Raw genomic sequence first — 18,065 nt, 5'->3', positions numbered from 1 at the left:
TGATTGCAATTGTGTATGTTAAGAATGGAAATTTCCTCTCATCTATCTGTCTGTCAATATATAATTTTATTTATATTATTTTATTTTTCTAAATATATTACAACAAACATGTATTGTGTGCTTACAATTGTTGCTCTGTGGGTTATTTTTATTTTTCCATCATTTAGTTCTACATGCATTATGGTTGTTGTACATACACCATTTCTTGTGGAGCTAACTTCTTGATATGTATTTTGCTCCTGCACGATTGGATTTGTCTTGCATAATGGTGCAGCTGTTGCATATTGTACATATTTATATACTGTATGTCTATATGTATATAAACATAAATATGACTAAATTAATAAGTTAATAATAATAATTTAATAAAATACTGCAAGTTTCCCAGACAAGTTTTAGCAGATTGTGTTTGGTTTTGCTCTGTGTTTGCTGTATGTTGGCTCTTCTTTGTCTATCAGGTGTCTGTGAGAGTAAAGACACAATATATTGCCGAAAAAAGCTGCCTCACTAGCACTCAGAAAATGAACATACCAATTAGAAGACAAAGGAATAAAACTTCTGTGAGAATTTCCATTTTATGCAACTTTATACTTCTATTTCACTACATTTCACAGGCAAATATTGTACTTTTCACTCCACTATATTTGTATGGCAGCTTTAGCTACTTTTCAGATTACAATTTTCCATACCCATCCAGTGTTTTGAACTTTTTGCAGAACCAGGGCTGCTGCAATAGGGACTCAGCCTTAGTGCAGGGGGCGTACACTTCACCAACATTTCTCTTGCTCTGCCTAAGAGTGCTTGGAGAATGTTTCCCTTTTCTGTGACTTTTTTCACCTTCAAGAGTACCTTAAAGTTCCTGAACTTACAACAGTAAATGTGAAACCATTTGAGCACTGCAGGACAGCGGTTTACTGCAAATGCCATAATATATACATTTTATTGGACTTACCTTCTCCAATACCTTCTCTTTTTACTTTAAGTACTTACTAGAGCTGCTGTTGGAAAGTACACTGTAAAATCTAATAAGTTGGGTGTGCTCAAAAGAATTATGCAGACTCATTGCCTCAAAAAAAACTAATGTGGTGGGTGGTATCTTCGAAAAGGGGGAAGGTGCACCAGTCAGGGACACACTATGGATATAGTTACCTGCAGGAGGAACATAGGTTTGGCTGTTGGTTCAGGCCAGTGGAATGAGGCCGGTGCTCACTTCATCCCAAACTGGCAGGCAGGAGGCAGGAGGCACGAGGCGCAGGAAAACTGGTAGGCTGATTCTGTTCTTCTGTGTGTGTGTGTGTTGTTTTATGAACTAATTTTAGGGCGTATCATTCCTTCTCTTGATATCAGCGGCCTCCATCTTCCTTTGACCAGCTTATTATTCCAACAGGGTATCTGATGACTGGCAGGGCGTATGTGTTGATAGCACAGACCTTGTTCTTCCCATTCAGCTGACTTTTCAGGACCTGCCTTACTCTGTATAGGTATTTGGCTGTGGCTGACTCCCTTGCGGCCTCCTCATTGTTCCCATTTGCCTGTGGGATTTGTAGCTGTCCTGGATATCTGTGATGCTGCCTTCTGCTAATTTAACCCCCTCAGTTCTGCTCATCTACCCTCTCTTTGATACCATCTGACCACATTTCTCTAGCCTGAATGACATTCTGATGGCACTGCTGTAGATCCTGGTCCTGGTCAATGTACCGCTCATTCCTGGCACACAGTTTGATGTCGTTAATGTAGAGGAGGTGACTGATGGTTGCTCCACTTCTGAACCCGTATCCCTAACGACTCTTTGAGATGATCTCACTGAGGGGATTCAGGCCTATGCAGAACAAGTGGGGATAGCGCATCACCTTGATATATGCCGCTCTTGATAGTAACTTGGCCTCCAGAGTTGTTTTCCACAGTACCACTGAGTTCTTGATGAGCGCTTTTAGTGTCCTGTTGATGTTGCACATTTCCAGGCATTCCAGTATCCATGTGTGAGGCATTGAATCATAGGCTTTCTTGTAGTCAATCCAGGTGGTGCACAGGTTGCAGTCTTGCAGTCTTCGGCGACTGTCCTATCAAACAGTAGCTGGTGTTTGACTCCACTCGTGTTGCTACCAATTCATTTCCGTGCCCTGCTCATGTATTGGGCCATGTGCCCACTCATCTTAGCCGTAGTATCCCATTTCTCATCAGGTTGTCCCGCTTCCCCAACACCTGACACAGAGCTCGTTTACCTGGCCGACAAATTAATGTTTAACATAACTAATGTGCTACTACAATTGTTTATATAAAAGGGAATTTGAGGAAAAGATTTGTGTTTTGTATCTCATTAATTATTAATCAGTTGTTAATGTGTTCAACTATTAGTTATGGAAAATGCACAAAATTTGCAACCCTTCTCGGAAAGTGGTGGAGCAACCTATAGATCGACTGACTGACCTACAATTTTTTCCACCCAGTGTTTGTCAGTACACAGTGCTGTTTGTCAACATAACACGAGAACAACAACTTTATAGGTAGGTGTAGCCACTTGGGTGTGGGTGCAAAAGTTTCTCAAAAATTTTCAGGACATACCTCATTTCATGAACCCGTTGTTACATATACATGAATAATTGCTTTCCTTGTCATTGATGCTAACCTTTTGTGTGCTTGTATTTATGTTGGCTTATTTTAATTAATCTGTTATTAAGTGTGCCGTGTATCATCATGCAGCTATGCTGTTAATTACTAAGTTTTGTATTGGAAAAAAGGTAAAGGTTAGATGGCTGTTGTTTGCTGATCCTTCTATTGATCTTGAACAGCTTTAGAGTAATCTGAATGAGTCATTAGTATATAATAATACTGATGACTGCAGATTTTCCGTCACCATGCAAGAGTGAAGGAACCTCCCTAACAGACAGAAATTTGAACATGGTGATGTAATGCTGATTCAATGCATAAAATTTGACTTATAAGTCAAAAGGGCCTGGCATGGAGTGACACATTATTATGCTATTAGTGTCTAATTGCTTTGATTTTTGTAACACTTCATTAACTGTCCCCACCCTAAATTGCCACATCTTGTTGGCTGTCCACCAATTTAAAAACAGCACAACCAGACATTTGTCAGTCATCCATCAGTCACAGTAGAGAGACAGCATATGCTTCTTTCACCTTTATCTTTGTGAGTATTCTGATTTTCACTGATTTCTCAGTTGATGCTAATATAATTGCTATAGGTGCTCCATGCTCACTAGCTAAACATTTTAGGTAGGGAGTGGTACCAGCAGGTATTGTACAGAATTTATCTCTTTTAATTTTGTTGTACCTTATTTATGACTATTTGTGTTGTATCAATTATGTGCTTGTCATGATGTGTTTTTTTAAGGTTTAAGTGGTGTTTTTGAGTGAGGCACTCGACTGATCAGACTCGACTGAAACATATTAGCATACAGACCTGATCTGATCAATTCATCTATGGGAATAAAAAAGACATTTCTGCTGTGTTGCTACATTTTGCTACATCTCTAAATATTGATCACCCAGTTATTTTCTTTTTAAATTACATCAGTGTGTTTTAAAGTTTTGATTGTGTTTTCCTCAATGTTTTCAGATGCTGTTTGGTCACTGATTGAATCTTTGCATGTAATGTAAATTGATCTGTTTATCTTGTGGAGTCTCTCTGATGTAAAAGTAGGTTCTGTGGATAATGTTAAATTGCAAAAGTTTCTGGCAGCTGTTATATGAGACAGTTGGTGCCCTCTCACATGATTCACTGTCTTTATAAGTACAATTCAGGTCTTTTTCCCATTTTGTCCTTGTGGGTTCAGGTTTAATCTCCGTTTCTTGATTTTTTTATGTATGGTTATTAGAAAGGTTTGAAACAAATAAAGAAAGTTTGGTAAGACGCTTATCTTAATGCAGTTCACTCGCCCAATCAGAGAAACTGGTAGTGGCATCCATCCATCTAGGTCCACCTCCACCTTTTTTAAGCAGTACATCATAATTTAGTGAGAAAATTTTGTCTGATTTATTAGGAATCTTTAAACCCACATACACTATGAACTGGGGGTTCCACCGGAAAGTTGAGGGGCATGGCCACACATTTTTGCACATTAACCATATACCCAGAGATTGCACTATATTTATATAAGAGTCCTGTAAGAGCAGGCATGGATGAGCCTAGGAGAACAAGATTATGTCATCCACATACAAAGAAATGATATGATTCTCAATCCCTACTTTAACGCCAGAGACAGCGGAGTGTGACCTCGGGTTCGACTGCCCGCCATGATTCACATATGGTTTTAGTAAGACGATAATGAATGCTTGCTCCAGGGTTTCTGGTAAACAGTTACTTGTCATGTCCAAGAGAGGATCTATTAGTTTATTAGAAAATGTTTTCAAGAAGTCAACTGAAGAACCATCAGGCCCTGGAGCCTTTACTGATGGTAATCGTGCTAATCCTGTTTGGTTATCTCCCTTTCAAGATGATGCCTTATTCTGCCTTACAATTAAGGGATATCTAGATTGTCCAAGAACTCACCCATTTCTTGAGAGAGGAAAAGAGAGGTGCAGAAGTGTGAGAAGATTTGCTTTATGATAAGTGGGTTGCGGACCAGCTTGCCCCTATTATTAGAAACCAGTCCAATTGCTCATTAATTAATTTGATAAAATTACCATCAGTGTTTTGTGTTTGTGTGAGAATCCTGTACAGTTTGGAGCAGCAGGGTGGCATGGTCTGAGTGTGTTCACATGAAGAGATGAGATGGAGATTTTTGCTGCATGAATAAAGAAGGACTCGATCCTGGAGTAACTGTTGTGAATACAGAATTAAAGTTTTTTTCTTTGACTTGAAATGCATTTCCTGTGGCAACAGTTCAGCTGTTGAGAGAGAGGAGTTGTTTGAAAACATAAACACATTTTTCAGCTGCGTATTAAACAAGATTTTCTATTTCTTTTTTTTCCCTTCTCCACACAGTGACAACATGTACAAGCTCACTCTAATTGCAGGTAAGGCACAATTATCAAGTAAATGTTTCCTTAAAGGGTCAGTTCATCCAAATTATGATTATTATGATATTTAGATTTTTGTCTCTCAGATTTCAGTGAGAACACAGTGACAGTTAAAGGAATTTGGTTTGCGTTGCTTACTACTGAAAAAAATGTATTTGGAAAATTCGCTGACAACTCTTTCCAGAAACAGTGTCCCCTTTACTCTGGATAATCCACACAACATGGATGGTGAGGTCTTTGATTGTTGACAATATTAGGGACATGTTTCTGGTTAGACACGTTGTTGTTGAATTTTTAAAATGTAAAATGAAATTCCCTTCACCTCCAACGTATTGGAAAAGTGGCAGAAATTCCGAGAGAGCAATAACTCTTTAACCTGGACAAAAGGAAAAAACAAAATGATCTTTAATTCCAGAAACCAGTAGAAGTGACTGAGAAAAAACATGTGTATTCTTTATTTTGCGATCTGGATGAACTGACCTGTTAAGATTTTTTTTATCCTGATACTGACCAAGTCTGTCACTTTGAAGGTCTCTGTTTGACCATCGCCAGCTTGGGTAAGTTTATAACATGCATTAATCATAGTAGATAGTTTTACCAGCAGATAAATAATGTCCCTAAGTCAACAATTGTTGGTAAAAAAGGATCTTGATGTAATTGATGTCTTCAAAAGCCAGTTAAATCATCACTTTCTTCCTTGTCTCAGCCTCTTCATCCAGTCTGGTGTGTTACTATGACAGCTCGGCTGAAGACAGAGCAGGAGACGGGAAGCTCCCCATTTCCCAAATTAATCCAGACTACTGTACCCATCTGGTCTATGCCTTTTCTGACATCAACAACCGAAATGAGCTGGTCCCGAGCAGTGCTGCTGACATACAACACTATCAATCCTTTAATGGACTCAAAACTGGGTTAGTGCTTTAGCCAATGAATGTTGTTGAGATCATGTAAAGTTTTGTGTTTTGTTAAATAATTATTGCTAAACATTTATGCTTCCACAGAAATCCACAGCTCAAAACCCTGTTGGCAGTTGGTGGACTGACCTTTGACACAAAAAAGTAAGTTTTTTAGCGTAAAGACAAATGTGCACTTCAGCATGTTGGTTTTTTCCTGACTATGAAACATGTTTTCCTTATTCATGTGATATTTTTGTGCTTTGCACAGCATGTATGGTGCATGCTTTCATAGAAATGAGGTAGCACAAGGGGAGATGATGGCCTTTGATAATTAAATTAATTCCATGATTCCATCAGCAGACACAGACAAAATAGTATTGCAATTTTTAGCAACTATAATAATACAAACACGCATTTAAAAATTGGCCAACCAGCAGAAATATTTATATCCAATACCTTCACTGAATTCTGTGAAACCAGCATCAGGATGTTGGAAAACAATTTCACATATGAACAAAAAGTGGTCAGTATTCTTTCTGCAAACTCCAAATGGATTTCTGCATTAAAGGTTAACTTATTATTTTAATTTTATTTTCTTTAATTTACAAAATTGCCCTAAATTAAATAAAATAAAAATTGTTTACATTGCAAATCATTGGGTTTTTCCATTAACGCTAAAGGTGCAAACAATTCAACATGCATTTTTATTTTACTCCCACTTCAAACATTTACCAGATTCAGTGCAATGGTGTCAATGAAGCGTAACAGAGCAAGATTCATCCAGTCTGCTATCAAACTACTGAGAACACATGGGTTCGATGGGATAAACCTTGACTGGAGGTACCCTGGAGGAACTGGAAGCCGACCACAGGACAAGCAGAGATTCACACTGCTGTGCAAGGTCAGATCCTGAATTTCCTCTGGGACAGATACTATCAGAGATATACCATACTGTATTTACCATGTAACATAAGATTTTATATTTAACTGAGTCTGAGCCATGCCTTTGTGTTCTTTAGGAGCTCAAAGACGCCTTTGTGGCTGAGGGAAATGCAACCAACCGTGAGAGATTAATCGTCACTGCTAGTGTCTCTGCTGAAAAAGCAACCATCGATGCCAGTTATGAAGTTGCAAAGATTGCCATGTAAAACTAATTTAATGCAATTTTTTACATTATATCCATGATTAGCTGTCATGATGTGTTGGTGAACGAGATCTCTTTTTTTTCCCTTTCTTTTTATCAGGTATCTGGATTTCATAAATGTGCTGACATTTGACTTCCACGGCTCTTGGGAAAACGTCACAGGACATCACAGCCCCTTATTCCAGGGATCCCACGACACTGGAGACAATATCTACGCAAACACGGCAAGTGCAGGGATTCATATTTTAAAAGTCTGAACACCTTTCAGGATAGAAATGTCTTTTCATTCTCATAGTTTTTTCTTTTTCCCATTTTAGGACTCTGCCATGCAATACTGGTGTAAACTGGGAGCACCTGCACAAAAACTAATCATGGGGCTGGCGGCATATGGGCGAGTTTTTAACCTCACTTCTGCATCCAAAGGTGTTGGAGCACCAGCCCGTGGGGAAGGTGAAAAAGGCTGCTGCACCGGTCAAGAAGGATTCTGGGCCTATTATGAGGTAAAAACACGAGCTGTGTATATAATTAATATAATTAATTAATATCCATAGACTTACTATAGTTGAACTGCTTTTACTGTTACAAATTGCTGTTCCTGTTACAAATTCCTGTTTATGTTAACACATTAAATCTAAATGTAATGTTTGACCCTTCTTTTCAGATTTGCCTTCATGTTGAAGACGTTACAATCCAGCAGATTCCTGATCAGAAAGTTCCATATGCCACCAAAGATAATCAGTGGGTTGGATTTGACAACAAAGACAGTCTTGATGCCAAAGTAATTGTCTGTTTAATTCAAACTACTGTTCAGTACAGTAATTATTTTGTATATGACTTGTTGTTCTCAAACAGCTATTTTGTCAACATGGTTTCAGCTGATTAAGTGATTTTCTTCTTCATCCTCTCAGGTCAGTTACCTACTAACTAACAAATTTGGTGGAGCTGTTGTCTGGTCTCTGGACCTGGATGATGTCAGCGGACAGTTCTGTAAACAGGGCAACTACCCCTTCATCAGCTACTTGCACACTCTCCTAGTTTCAGGTAAACAAAATGCAATGCATTGTCAATCCTAGCCTGTCATGGGGCGGTGCCTTTTACTTTGAATTTGATATTTGATAATAATAGCATGAACACTTACTTTCAGTATGCAGACAGTAAATGTCTGCTCTTTTATTAGGAAATCTAAGTAGTCATGCTCAGTAATACACTGCCTGGCCAAAACAAAAAAAAAGTCACAGACTCTAATATTTCATTGGACTACCTTTAGGTTTGATTACAGGACGCATTTGCCATGGCATCGTTTTGATAAGCTTAAGCAATGTCACAACATTTATTTCTGTCCAGAGCCGCATTAATCTTTGGCCAAGATCTTGTATAGATGATGGGGGTGTCGGACCGCTGTATAAAGTCTTCTCCAGCACATCCCAAAGATTCTCAGTGAGGTTAGGGTCTGGACTCTGTGGTGGTGGTTAGGGTCAAATAACTTGTTGCCAGCTGAAACATATTATTCACTGCAGTAATTATCCACTGGGAGGCTCTTACCTACTTGCTTAGTTAAATCCATGTTGTGACATTTTTTTTGTCCAGGTAGTGTATTAAAATGTGATGTGGCAGGTTGAAAGAGCAATTAAAACAACATTTGAATTGCATTTTTTCCATAGCAAGCACTCCCAAAATGCGGATGACCCGAACAACAATGTGCACCGGATCTCAAGGACACTTCTGTGATGGAAGGAGTGATGGGCGTTACCCCAACCCTCATGACCCAAATTGTTTTTACAACTGTGCCAACAGAATAACCTACATCCAAAAATGTCCGTCCAATTTGATCTACAAACAAAGTTGCGACTGCTGTGACTGGCCAACCAATACTGAAACCAGAACTCAACCTACTACAACCATAGCATCTTCCCTTACTAAAACCACTCCAACACTCACTACCACAACAATGACAACTACTATAACGACCACTACTGGATCTGGAAATCCCTGTAAAGGAAGGAGCAATGAGCGTTTCCCAAACCCTAATGACCCAACTACTTTTTATAACTGTGCCAATGAGATACCCTACATACAAAGTTGCCAACCAGGTTTAGTCTACAAACAAAGTTGCGACTGCTGTGACTGGCCTACCAATACTGAAACCACAATTCCCTTCACCACAACCAAAACACGCCCCCCTACTGAAACCACCACAGCTCCTTCTACCACAACCACATCATTCGCTACTACAGCTACTCAATCACCTACTACTACAACCATGACAACTACTACACCTGCCACTACCAGATTTGCAAACCCCTGTGAAGGAAGGAGCAATGAGCGTTTCCTAAACCCTAATGACCCAACTACTTTTTACAACTGTGCCAATGGGATACCCTACATACAAAGTTGCCAACCAGGTTTAGTCTACAAACAAAGTTGCGACTGCTGTGACTGGCCTACCAATACTGAAACCACAATTCCCTTCACCACAACCAAAACACGCCCCCCTACTGAAACCACCACAGCTCATTCTACCACAACCACATCATTCACTAGTACAACTACTCAATCACCCACTACCACAACAATGACAACTCCTATGACTACCACTACCGGATCTGGAAATCCCTGTGAAGGAAGGAGCAATGAGCGTTTCCTAAACCCTAATGACCCAACTACTTTTTACAACTGTGCCAATGGGATACCCTACATACAAAGCTGCCAACCAGGTTTAGTCTACAAACAAAGTTGCGACTGCTGTGACTGGCCAACCACTACTGAAACCAGAACTCCCCCTACTACAACCATACCATCTTCCCTTACTAAAACCACTCCAACACCCACTACCACAACAATGACAACTACTATAACGACCACTACTGGATCTGGAAATCCCTGTAAAGGAAGGAGCAATGAGCGTTTCCCAAACCCTAATGACCCAACTACTTTTTATAACTGTGCCAATGAGATACCCTACATACAAAGTTGCCAACCAGGTTTAGTCTACAAACAAAGTTGCGACTGCTGTGACTGGCCTACCAATACTGAAACCACAATTCCCTTCACCACAACCAAAACACGCCCCCCTACTGAAACCACCACAGCTCCTTCTACCACAACCACATCATTCGCTACTACAGCTACTCAATCACCTACTACTACAACCATGACAACTACTACACCTGCCACTACCAGATTTGCAAACCCCTGTGAAGGAAGGAGCAATGGGCGTTTCCTCAACCCTAATGACCCAACTACTTTTTACAACTGTGCCAATGGGATACCCTACATCCAAAGTTGCCAACCAGGTTTAGTCTACAAACAAAGTTGCGACTGCTGTGACTGGCCCACAAATGCCACAACAACAACTGCCCCTACCACGACTACAGCGCCCCCTACGACAACCACAGCTGCCCCTACTACGACCACAAAACACCTAACTACAAAAAAAACACCTCCTCCTACCACAGCTACAAATCTCCCTCGCACAACAAAAGACGCTGCTCCTATCACAACCACAAGTCCTCCCACAAGAACCACAATACCCCCTACTACAACCACAACTCCCACGACTACGACTACGACTACTAGAATTACAGCACCCTCCAGTACAACCATGGCTGCCCCTACTACAACCATGGCTGCCCCAACAACACCATCAGTCGCCCCTACTACAACCACAGCTGCCCTGACTACAACCACAACTCCTCCTACTACAACCACAACATCCACCCCTACTACAACCACTCCAACACCCAATACCACAACAATGACAAGACCCCCTACAACAAAATCAACAACTTCTCCTACCACAGCCACATATCTTCCTCCTCCTACAACAATGGCAACTCCTCACACTACTGCAACCACAGCTCCCCCAACAACCCCAATTGCCCCCACTACAACCATGGCTACCCCAACATCAACTACAGCTGCCCCTACTACAACCATGATTGCCCCAACATCAACTACAGCTGCCTCCACTACAACCATGGCTGCCCCCATGTCAACTACAGCTGCCCCAACAACAATGACAACTACCCCTACTACAACCACTGCTGCCTTGACTACAACCATAACTCCTCCTACCACAACCACAACATCTTCCCCTACTACAACCACCCCAACACCAACTACCACAATGACAACTACTACGTCTACCAGATCTGGAAACCCCTGTAAAGGAAGGAGCAATAGGCGTTTCCTCAACCCTAATGACCCAACTACTTTTTACATCTGTGTCAATGGGATATTCCAGATCCAAAGTTGCCAACCAGGTTTGATCTACAAACCAAGCTGTGAATGCTGTGACTGGCCAACCACTCCAACACCCACTACTACAACAACAACAACAAGACTCCCTACAACAAAATCAACAATTTCTCCTACCACAGCCACAAATCTTCCTATTACAACCACAACTCCTCCTACTACAACCACAACTCCTCACACTACTACATCCACAGCTCCCCCAACAACCACAGCTGCCCTGACTACAACCACAGTTGCCCCCACTACAACCATGGCTACCCGAGCATCAACTACATCTGCTGCTATTACAACCACAGCTGCCCCTACTACAACCATGGCTGCCCCCACGTCAACCACGGCTGCCCCAACAACATCATCAGTCGCCCCTACTACAACCACAGCTGCTCCTACTACAACCATGACTGCCCCAACATCAACTACAGCTTCCTCCACTACAACCATGGCTGCCCCCATGTCAACTACAGTTGCCCCAACAACAATGACAGCTACCCCTACTACAACCACAGCTTCCCTGACTACAACCAGAACTCCTCCTACCACAACCACAACATCCACCTCTACTACAACCACTCCAACACCCAATACCACAACAATGATAAGTACTACATCTACCAGATCTGGAAACCCCTGTAAAGGAAGGAGCAATAGGCGTTTCCTCAACCCTAATGACCCAACTACTTTTTACATCTGTGTCAATGGGATATTCCAGATCCAAAGTTGCCAACCAGGTTTGATCTACAAACCAAGTTGTGCTTGCTGTGACTCGCCATAAAGAGTTGCATATGAATCATTTCACTATCCATAAGTCGTTGTATTTAACAAATGGGGGCAAAACTGCTATGTACAATTCTTCTGATTAGTCACTATTGAGGTATATTTCTAAAAATATGGTTTATGCTTAATTTTTAAAATAATAAAATATATAATTGTGATTGTTTTGACTAATATTCCCAATAAAATATGATTAACGATTATATGTAGAATTTGATTTTTTTGTCATTAATTTGATTTTAATTGAAAAACGTTAAAATGATTATGGTGTGATTTTTGCTGATCTGTATCAAACTAAAATGTTTTCTTGTTTTCGCTTTAGAATATGATGTATAGGTTAACACATCTTTGCAGCACAATAATACGTAATTCAGAATGGTATTTTAACACACATTTTGCTTTTAACAATATAAACAAGATTGCTCTGTCCAGTTTTTAAAGCGTAAGCATCAAATGACAGCAGAAGCATTGTGAAATGGATTTTTTCCATAAACTCCTCTGTTGCTACTGAAAAGCTAAAACAATGGGAAAATGGTTCCATGTCTTTTATTTCCTCCTCTTTTCAATTAGCAAACAACAAAACAATAAAACCTACATACACTTCCATCAATTGCAATTGTGTATACATGTTAAGTATGCAAATTCTCCTCACCCATCTGTCAATCTACAATATTATCCATATTATTTTGTTTATCAATGTAAATACAAACAACATGTACTGTGTACTTACAAATTTTGTCCTGTCTGCTTTGTGGACTGAGATTAACAATCCAAAACATGAACAACAAATAAATGATGGTGCATCATTAAATTACCCAGAAATATACTATATAAAGTAGTTCAAATCAGCATGCATGCATTAATAACTACAGTCCATAATCTCAAATGAGTAATACTTCACAATCTAAGTATAATTTAAGTAATTTTACTTTTGATACGTTTATTCTTTTTAAGCAGTCTTCTTGAAGCCAAATCTAGACAAAACATAATCCATGAAAGATTCATTGACAATGAATTTTTTAATCTATGGAATGAAACTTGAGAACATGGAATGAAATCTGACATCATCCTACTGGCTCCACCTTGTGTTTACAATGTGTATTACTGCTTAGGTCGATGCTAACACATAATGGGAATAACCATTAACATGCTAACTGAAATTAACATTGTGATATCAGTAATATTTTCTTCATACTTTCAGCCATACGTTTCCTCTGTGGAAACTAGTCACTGACTTTAACTGAGTCTGTTACTCTGGCTTCAACACTCCACACTGATCAGCTACCGCAGCCTCAAATGGTCAAAACTAGCCTTTATCAAGGTTACTGTAAAAGCTCACTTGACTGTGGATTTCAAAGCTAATCTTTCCTGTCTACATGATAGTGGAGCTGGATCAAATTTTAAGGGATCAGTCAATACAAATTGTGGTAATAAAATTAGGGGGCATGAATATCTGAACCAAATTGAATGCCAGCGCATCCAATAGGTGTTGAGACAGGCTGCTGTATTTCAATCAGAATAAAAGATGTTAATGATTAATCATCAATCAACGAATCGCTGCTAAGCATTTAGCGGATTAAAAAGTTATTAACTGATAATGTATGTTTAGTGTCCTTTTTCTCTGGTTTTCTCATTACTTGTTTATGTTAATGTGTTCAACTATTAGTTATGGAAAACACACAAAACTGGCAACTCCAGTCAGAATCAAAGTGGTGGAGCGACCCACAGATCAACTGACCGACCTGCTTGTTGTTCCACCCAGTGTTTGTCAGTACACAGTACTGTTTGTCAACATAACATGAGAACAACAAATTGGTAGGTAGGTGTAGCCACTTGGGTGTGGGTGCAATCTGTGTGGGTGGTTCTCAGAAGTTTTCAGGACATACCTCATTTTATGAATCTGTTGTTACATAAATAGATAACTGCTTTCTTTGTCATTGACGCTAACCTTTTGTGTGCTTGTATTTATGTTGGTTTACTTATAATTAATGTGTAATTAAATGTGCTGTGCATCATTATACAGATATGCTCTTAACTATTAATTTATGTTGTGGAAAAAAAAAAAGGTTGGACCGCTATTGTATAACAGCTTTAGAGTAATCTGAATGAGTCTTTTGCACATATTAATACTGATGACTGCAGGGTTTCAGTCACTGTGCACAAGTGAAAGAACATCCCTAACAGACAGAAATCTGATTCAATGCATAAAATTTGACTTTGAAGTCAAAAGGGCCTGCCAAGGGGTGATTCAAATTGTTACACTATTAGTCTAATGGCTTTGTTTTCTGTAACACTTCATTAACTGTCCCCACCCTGTTAAACTGCCACATCTTGTCAGCTGTTGACCAATTTAAAAACAGCCCAACCAGACATTTGTCAGTCATCCATCAGTCACAGTAGAGACACAGCATATGCTTCTTTCACCTTTATTTTTGTGAGTATTCTGATTTACCACATTTTCACTGATTTCTCAGTTGATGTAATGTATATTGCTATAGCTGCTCCATCTTGCTGACAAACTCACTAGCTAAACATTTTAGGCAGGGGGTTGTATCAGCAGGTATTGTACAGAATTGCTCTCTTTTAATCTTGTTGTACGTTATTTAATGATTATTTGTGTTGTATCAATTATGTGCATGCCATGATCATTTTCAAGCTTAAAGTGGTGTTTTTGTGTGAGGCATTCAATTGATCAAACTTGATTTAAAGATATAAGCATACAGACCTGATCTGATCAAATTATCTATGGGAATAAAAATTAAATTTTTGCTGTGTTGCCACATTTAGCTATATCTCTAAATTTTGATCACCCAATTTTTCTTTTTAAATTACATCAGTGTGTTTTAAAGTTTTGATTCTGTATTCCTCAATGTTTCCAGGTGCTGTTTGGTCACTGATTGAATCTTTACCAATTACCCTGGAAAACGTAAGTTACAGTATCATATCATAAAGCCAGTAAAAAAGAGCAAACAGAATATTTTTGAAGCAGCTGTTTGGTTTTGACTATGTGATGGTAGAGAAAAAAAATATATCATGATAATCTGAATAAATGAATCTGAGAACTTTTCACAGTCTCCCTGGCAAAGTGTCAAGGAAATAAGAAAGAATGCAAATATACTGAGCAAGACTAGACTTCGTCAGAACAAATAGTGCCACATTTTTCAGGTTGCAAATAGTTTAGGTACTGGGCCAAAATTAGATTTTTTTTTTTTTTTTTTTTTGACTTGTAATGCATGTTATGTGGCAACAACTTAGTAACACCAGCTCAGAGATGGGAGTTTTTTGAGAACATAAACACATTTTTAGCTGCATATTTAACAAAAGTTTATGTTTTTATTTTTTCCTCTTCTCCACACAGTAACAACATGTACAAGCTCAGTCTTATTGCAGGTAAGACACAATCGTCAAGTTAATGTTTCCTTAAAGGGTCAGTTTATCTATACACAGTGGTTAGTATTCCCTCTGCAAACACCCAATGGATTGGTGCATTAAAATGTTAATTTCAACTATATTTATTTTATTTTGTTTAGTTTATAAAGTCACCCTAAAAAAAATTTAATAAAATAAAATAAAATGTGTTTATGTTGCAAGTCATTGGGCTTTTGCATAAAAGCTGAAGGCCCAAACAATTTAACATCTATTCACAATTTATTCCTATTTCTCATTATTATTTGAGCAACATTTATCACAGCCACAAGAAGTCAGTAACTTCACATTATGAATATGTGGAACATTATGTAAATGATTTTCATTGTTATTCATAATTATGAGTCATAAACATGATAACCAGACCATTTGCCTACTGCTTGATATTTGTCTTTGCACACATGATTTTGTGTTTCGTACTGCTGTTTGAGTTTCTGTTACTGAAACACAGCAGTATGTGGGGTATCTTCTTGACAGCACTTTGTCCAGACATTTACCAGATTCAGTGCAATGATGTCATCAAAACATAAAAGAGCAAGATACATCCAGTCTGCTATCAAACTCCTGAGAACACATGAGTTTGATGGATAAACCTTGACTGGAGGTACCCTGGAGGAGCTGGAAGCCGACTACACGAAAAGCAGAGATTCACACTGTTGTGCAAGTTCAGGTCCAGAATTTATCCTCTGTGACAGATAGTGTCAGAGATATACCATACTGTATATACCATGTAACATAAGATTTTATAGTTAACTGAGTCTGAGCCAAAGGGACTGAGGGAAATGCAGCTAACCGTGAGAGATTAATCGTCTCTGCAAGCATCTCTGCTGAAAAAGCAACCATCGATGCCAGTTATGAAGTTGAAAAGATTGCCACGTAAAACTAATTTAATATTATTATTGACACTGTATCCATGATTAGCTGTTGTGACGTGTTGGTGAGTGTGATCTCTTCTGCTTTTTATCAAGTAATGCTGACATTTGACTTTCACAGCTCTTGGGAAAATGTCACTCATCACAGTGCCTTATACCAGGGATCCCACGACACTGGAGACAATATCTACTCAAACACGGCAAGTGCAGGGATTCATATTTTAACTGTCTGAATGCCTTTCTATTTAGAAATGTGTTCTCATTCTCATCATTTTTTTTTCTTTTACCCACTTTAGGACTCTGTCGTGCAGCACTGGTGTAAACTGGGAGCACCTACACAAAAGTTAATCATGGGGCTGGTGGCACACAGGCGAGTTTTTGACCTCACTTCTGCAACCAGGGATCTTGGAGCCCCTGCTACCTCAACCACAACTGCTTCTCCTACCACAACCACAACAACTCCTCCTACCACCAACACAACAACTCCTCCTACCAGAAAAGTGTTTTACTTAATTGAAACTGAACCATGGTTCTGTGTTTTTAGGAGCTCAAGGATGCCTTTGTGGCTGAGGGAAATGCAATGAACTGATTAATCATGTCTGTTAGCGGTGGTAGCTCAACCACTGATGCCAGTTATGAAGTCGCAAAGATTGCCACATAAAACAAATTTAATATAAATCTTGACATTATACCCACGATTAGCTGTTGTGATGTGTTGGTGAGTGTGATCTCTCTCTTCTGCATTTTATCAGGTACCTGGATTTCATAAATGTGCTGACATTTGACTTCCACGGCTCTTGGGAAAATGTCACACACCACAGCCCTTTATTCCAGTGATCTTTCTATTTAGAAATGTCTTTTCACTCTCATGTTTTTTTCCTTTTCCAATTTTAGCACTCTGCCATGCAATACTGGTGTAAACTGGGAGCACCTCCATAAAAACTAATCATGGGGCTGGTGGTATATGGGTGAGTTTTTAACCTCACTTCTGCAACCAGGGATGTCAGAGCCCCAGCCCATGGAGAAGGTGAAAAAGGCTGCTGCACTGGTCAAGAATGATTCTGGGCCTATTATGAGGTAAACTGTAAGCTGTGTATATATTTAATATAATTAATTAATATCAATAGACTTAACTATAATCTAATGGCTTTTACCATCACAAATTGCTGTGGCTGTTACAAATTTCTGTTTATGTTAATACATTAGATCTCATCGTAATGTCTGACCCTTCTTTTCAGATCTGCCTTTATTTTGAAGACGTTACAGTCCAGCTGATTCCTGATCAGAAAGTTCCATATGCCACTATGTGCATGACCTCAGGATCTTTACGAAACTCCTGTGATGGACAGATTTTAAAACAGGCTCTGCCAACAAATTAATTATGATAAAGTGATGAGTGATGAGTACTTCTGATATAAATGGACTGGTGGTCAAGATGTCTTATTTGCCAGCACAGGTAAACCCAAAGGTGAAATCTCTATCCTATCCTGTAGAGTGGTACTGATATTTCAGTGAGATTTTAATAACTATAATTAGCTTGTGTCATCAGTTTTATCAAGTAAGAGAGTAAATGTGTGTTTCAAGTGAAAAATCTCAGCTTATTAAATGGACAGTTAACCCTAAAATCACGATTTTTATCCATCAAAATAGTTTTGGTGTGCGTTGCAATTTGGGAGATATCAGACAGAGAAATTTCTACTTTCCCTATAATATAAT

The 18,065-nt window shown here is 39.1% G+C and overlaps 1 protein-coding gene across 1 annotated transcript; it reads left to right on the top strand.

Annotated features, from left to right (window-relative positions):
• Nucleotides 1-4,955: 4,955 nt before the first annotated feature.
• Nucleotides 4,956-8,132, top strand: LOC146324922 (acidic mammalian chitinase-like). Its single transcript, XM_084720574.1, has 10 exons — nt 4,956-4,980; nt 5,514-5,540; nt 5,690-5,894; nt 5,985-6,041; nt 6,615-6,780; nt 6,899-7,023; nt 7,124-7,247; nt 7,341-7,523; nt 7,685-7,801; nt 7,932-8,132. Exons 1-10 carry the CDS (start codon nt 4,956-4,958, stop codon nt 8,094-8,096), a joined length of 1,194 nt encoding a protein of 397 aa, XP_084576700.1. The 3' UTR covers nt 8,097-8,132.
• The last annotated feature ends 9,933 nt before the right edge of the window (nt 8,133-18,065 follow it).

Source organism: Lutjanus erythropterus, chromosome 6 (assembly GCF_056507025.1).
Source record: "Lutjanus erythropterus isolate fLutEry1 chromosome 6, fLutEry1.hap2, whole genome shotgun sequence".
In the NCBI taxonomy this organism is placed as follows: domain Eukaryota; kingdom Metazoa; phylum Chordata; class Actinopteri; order Lutjaniformes; family Lutjanidae; genus Lutjanus; species Lutjanus erythropterus.
Note: the sequence above shows the minus strand (reverse complement) of the source record. Positions and strands in the feature narration are given on the sequence as shown.

Bases quoted from the DNA above. Each gene is read 5' to 3' on its own strand.
- LOC146324922 (XM_084720574.1), top strand. From the start codon at position 4,956: ATGTACAAGCTCACTCTAATTGCAG. The intron at 5,541-5,689 runs GTAAGTTTATAA...TCCTTGTCTCAG, and splicing joins TTTGACCATCGCCAGCTTGG to CCTCTTCATCCAGTCTGGTG. The intron at 7,802-7,931 runs GTAATTGTCTGT...TCATCCTCTCAG, and splicing joins AAGACAGTCTTGATGCCAAA to GTCAGTTACCTACTAACTAA.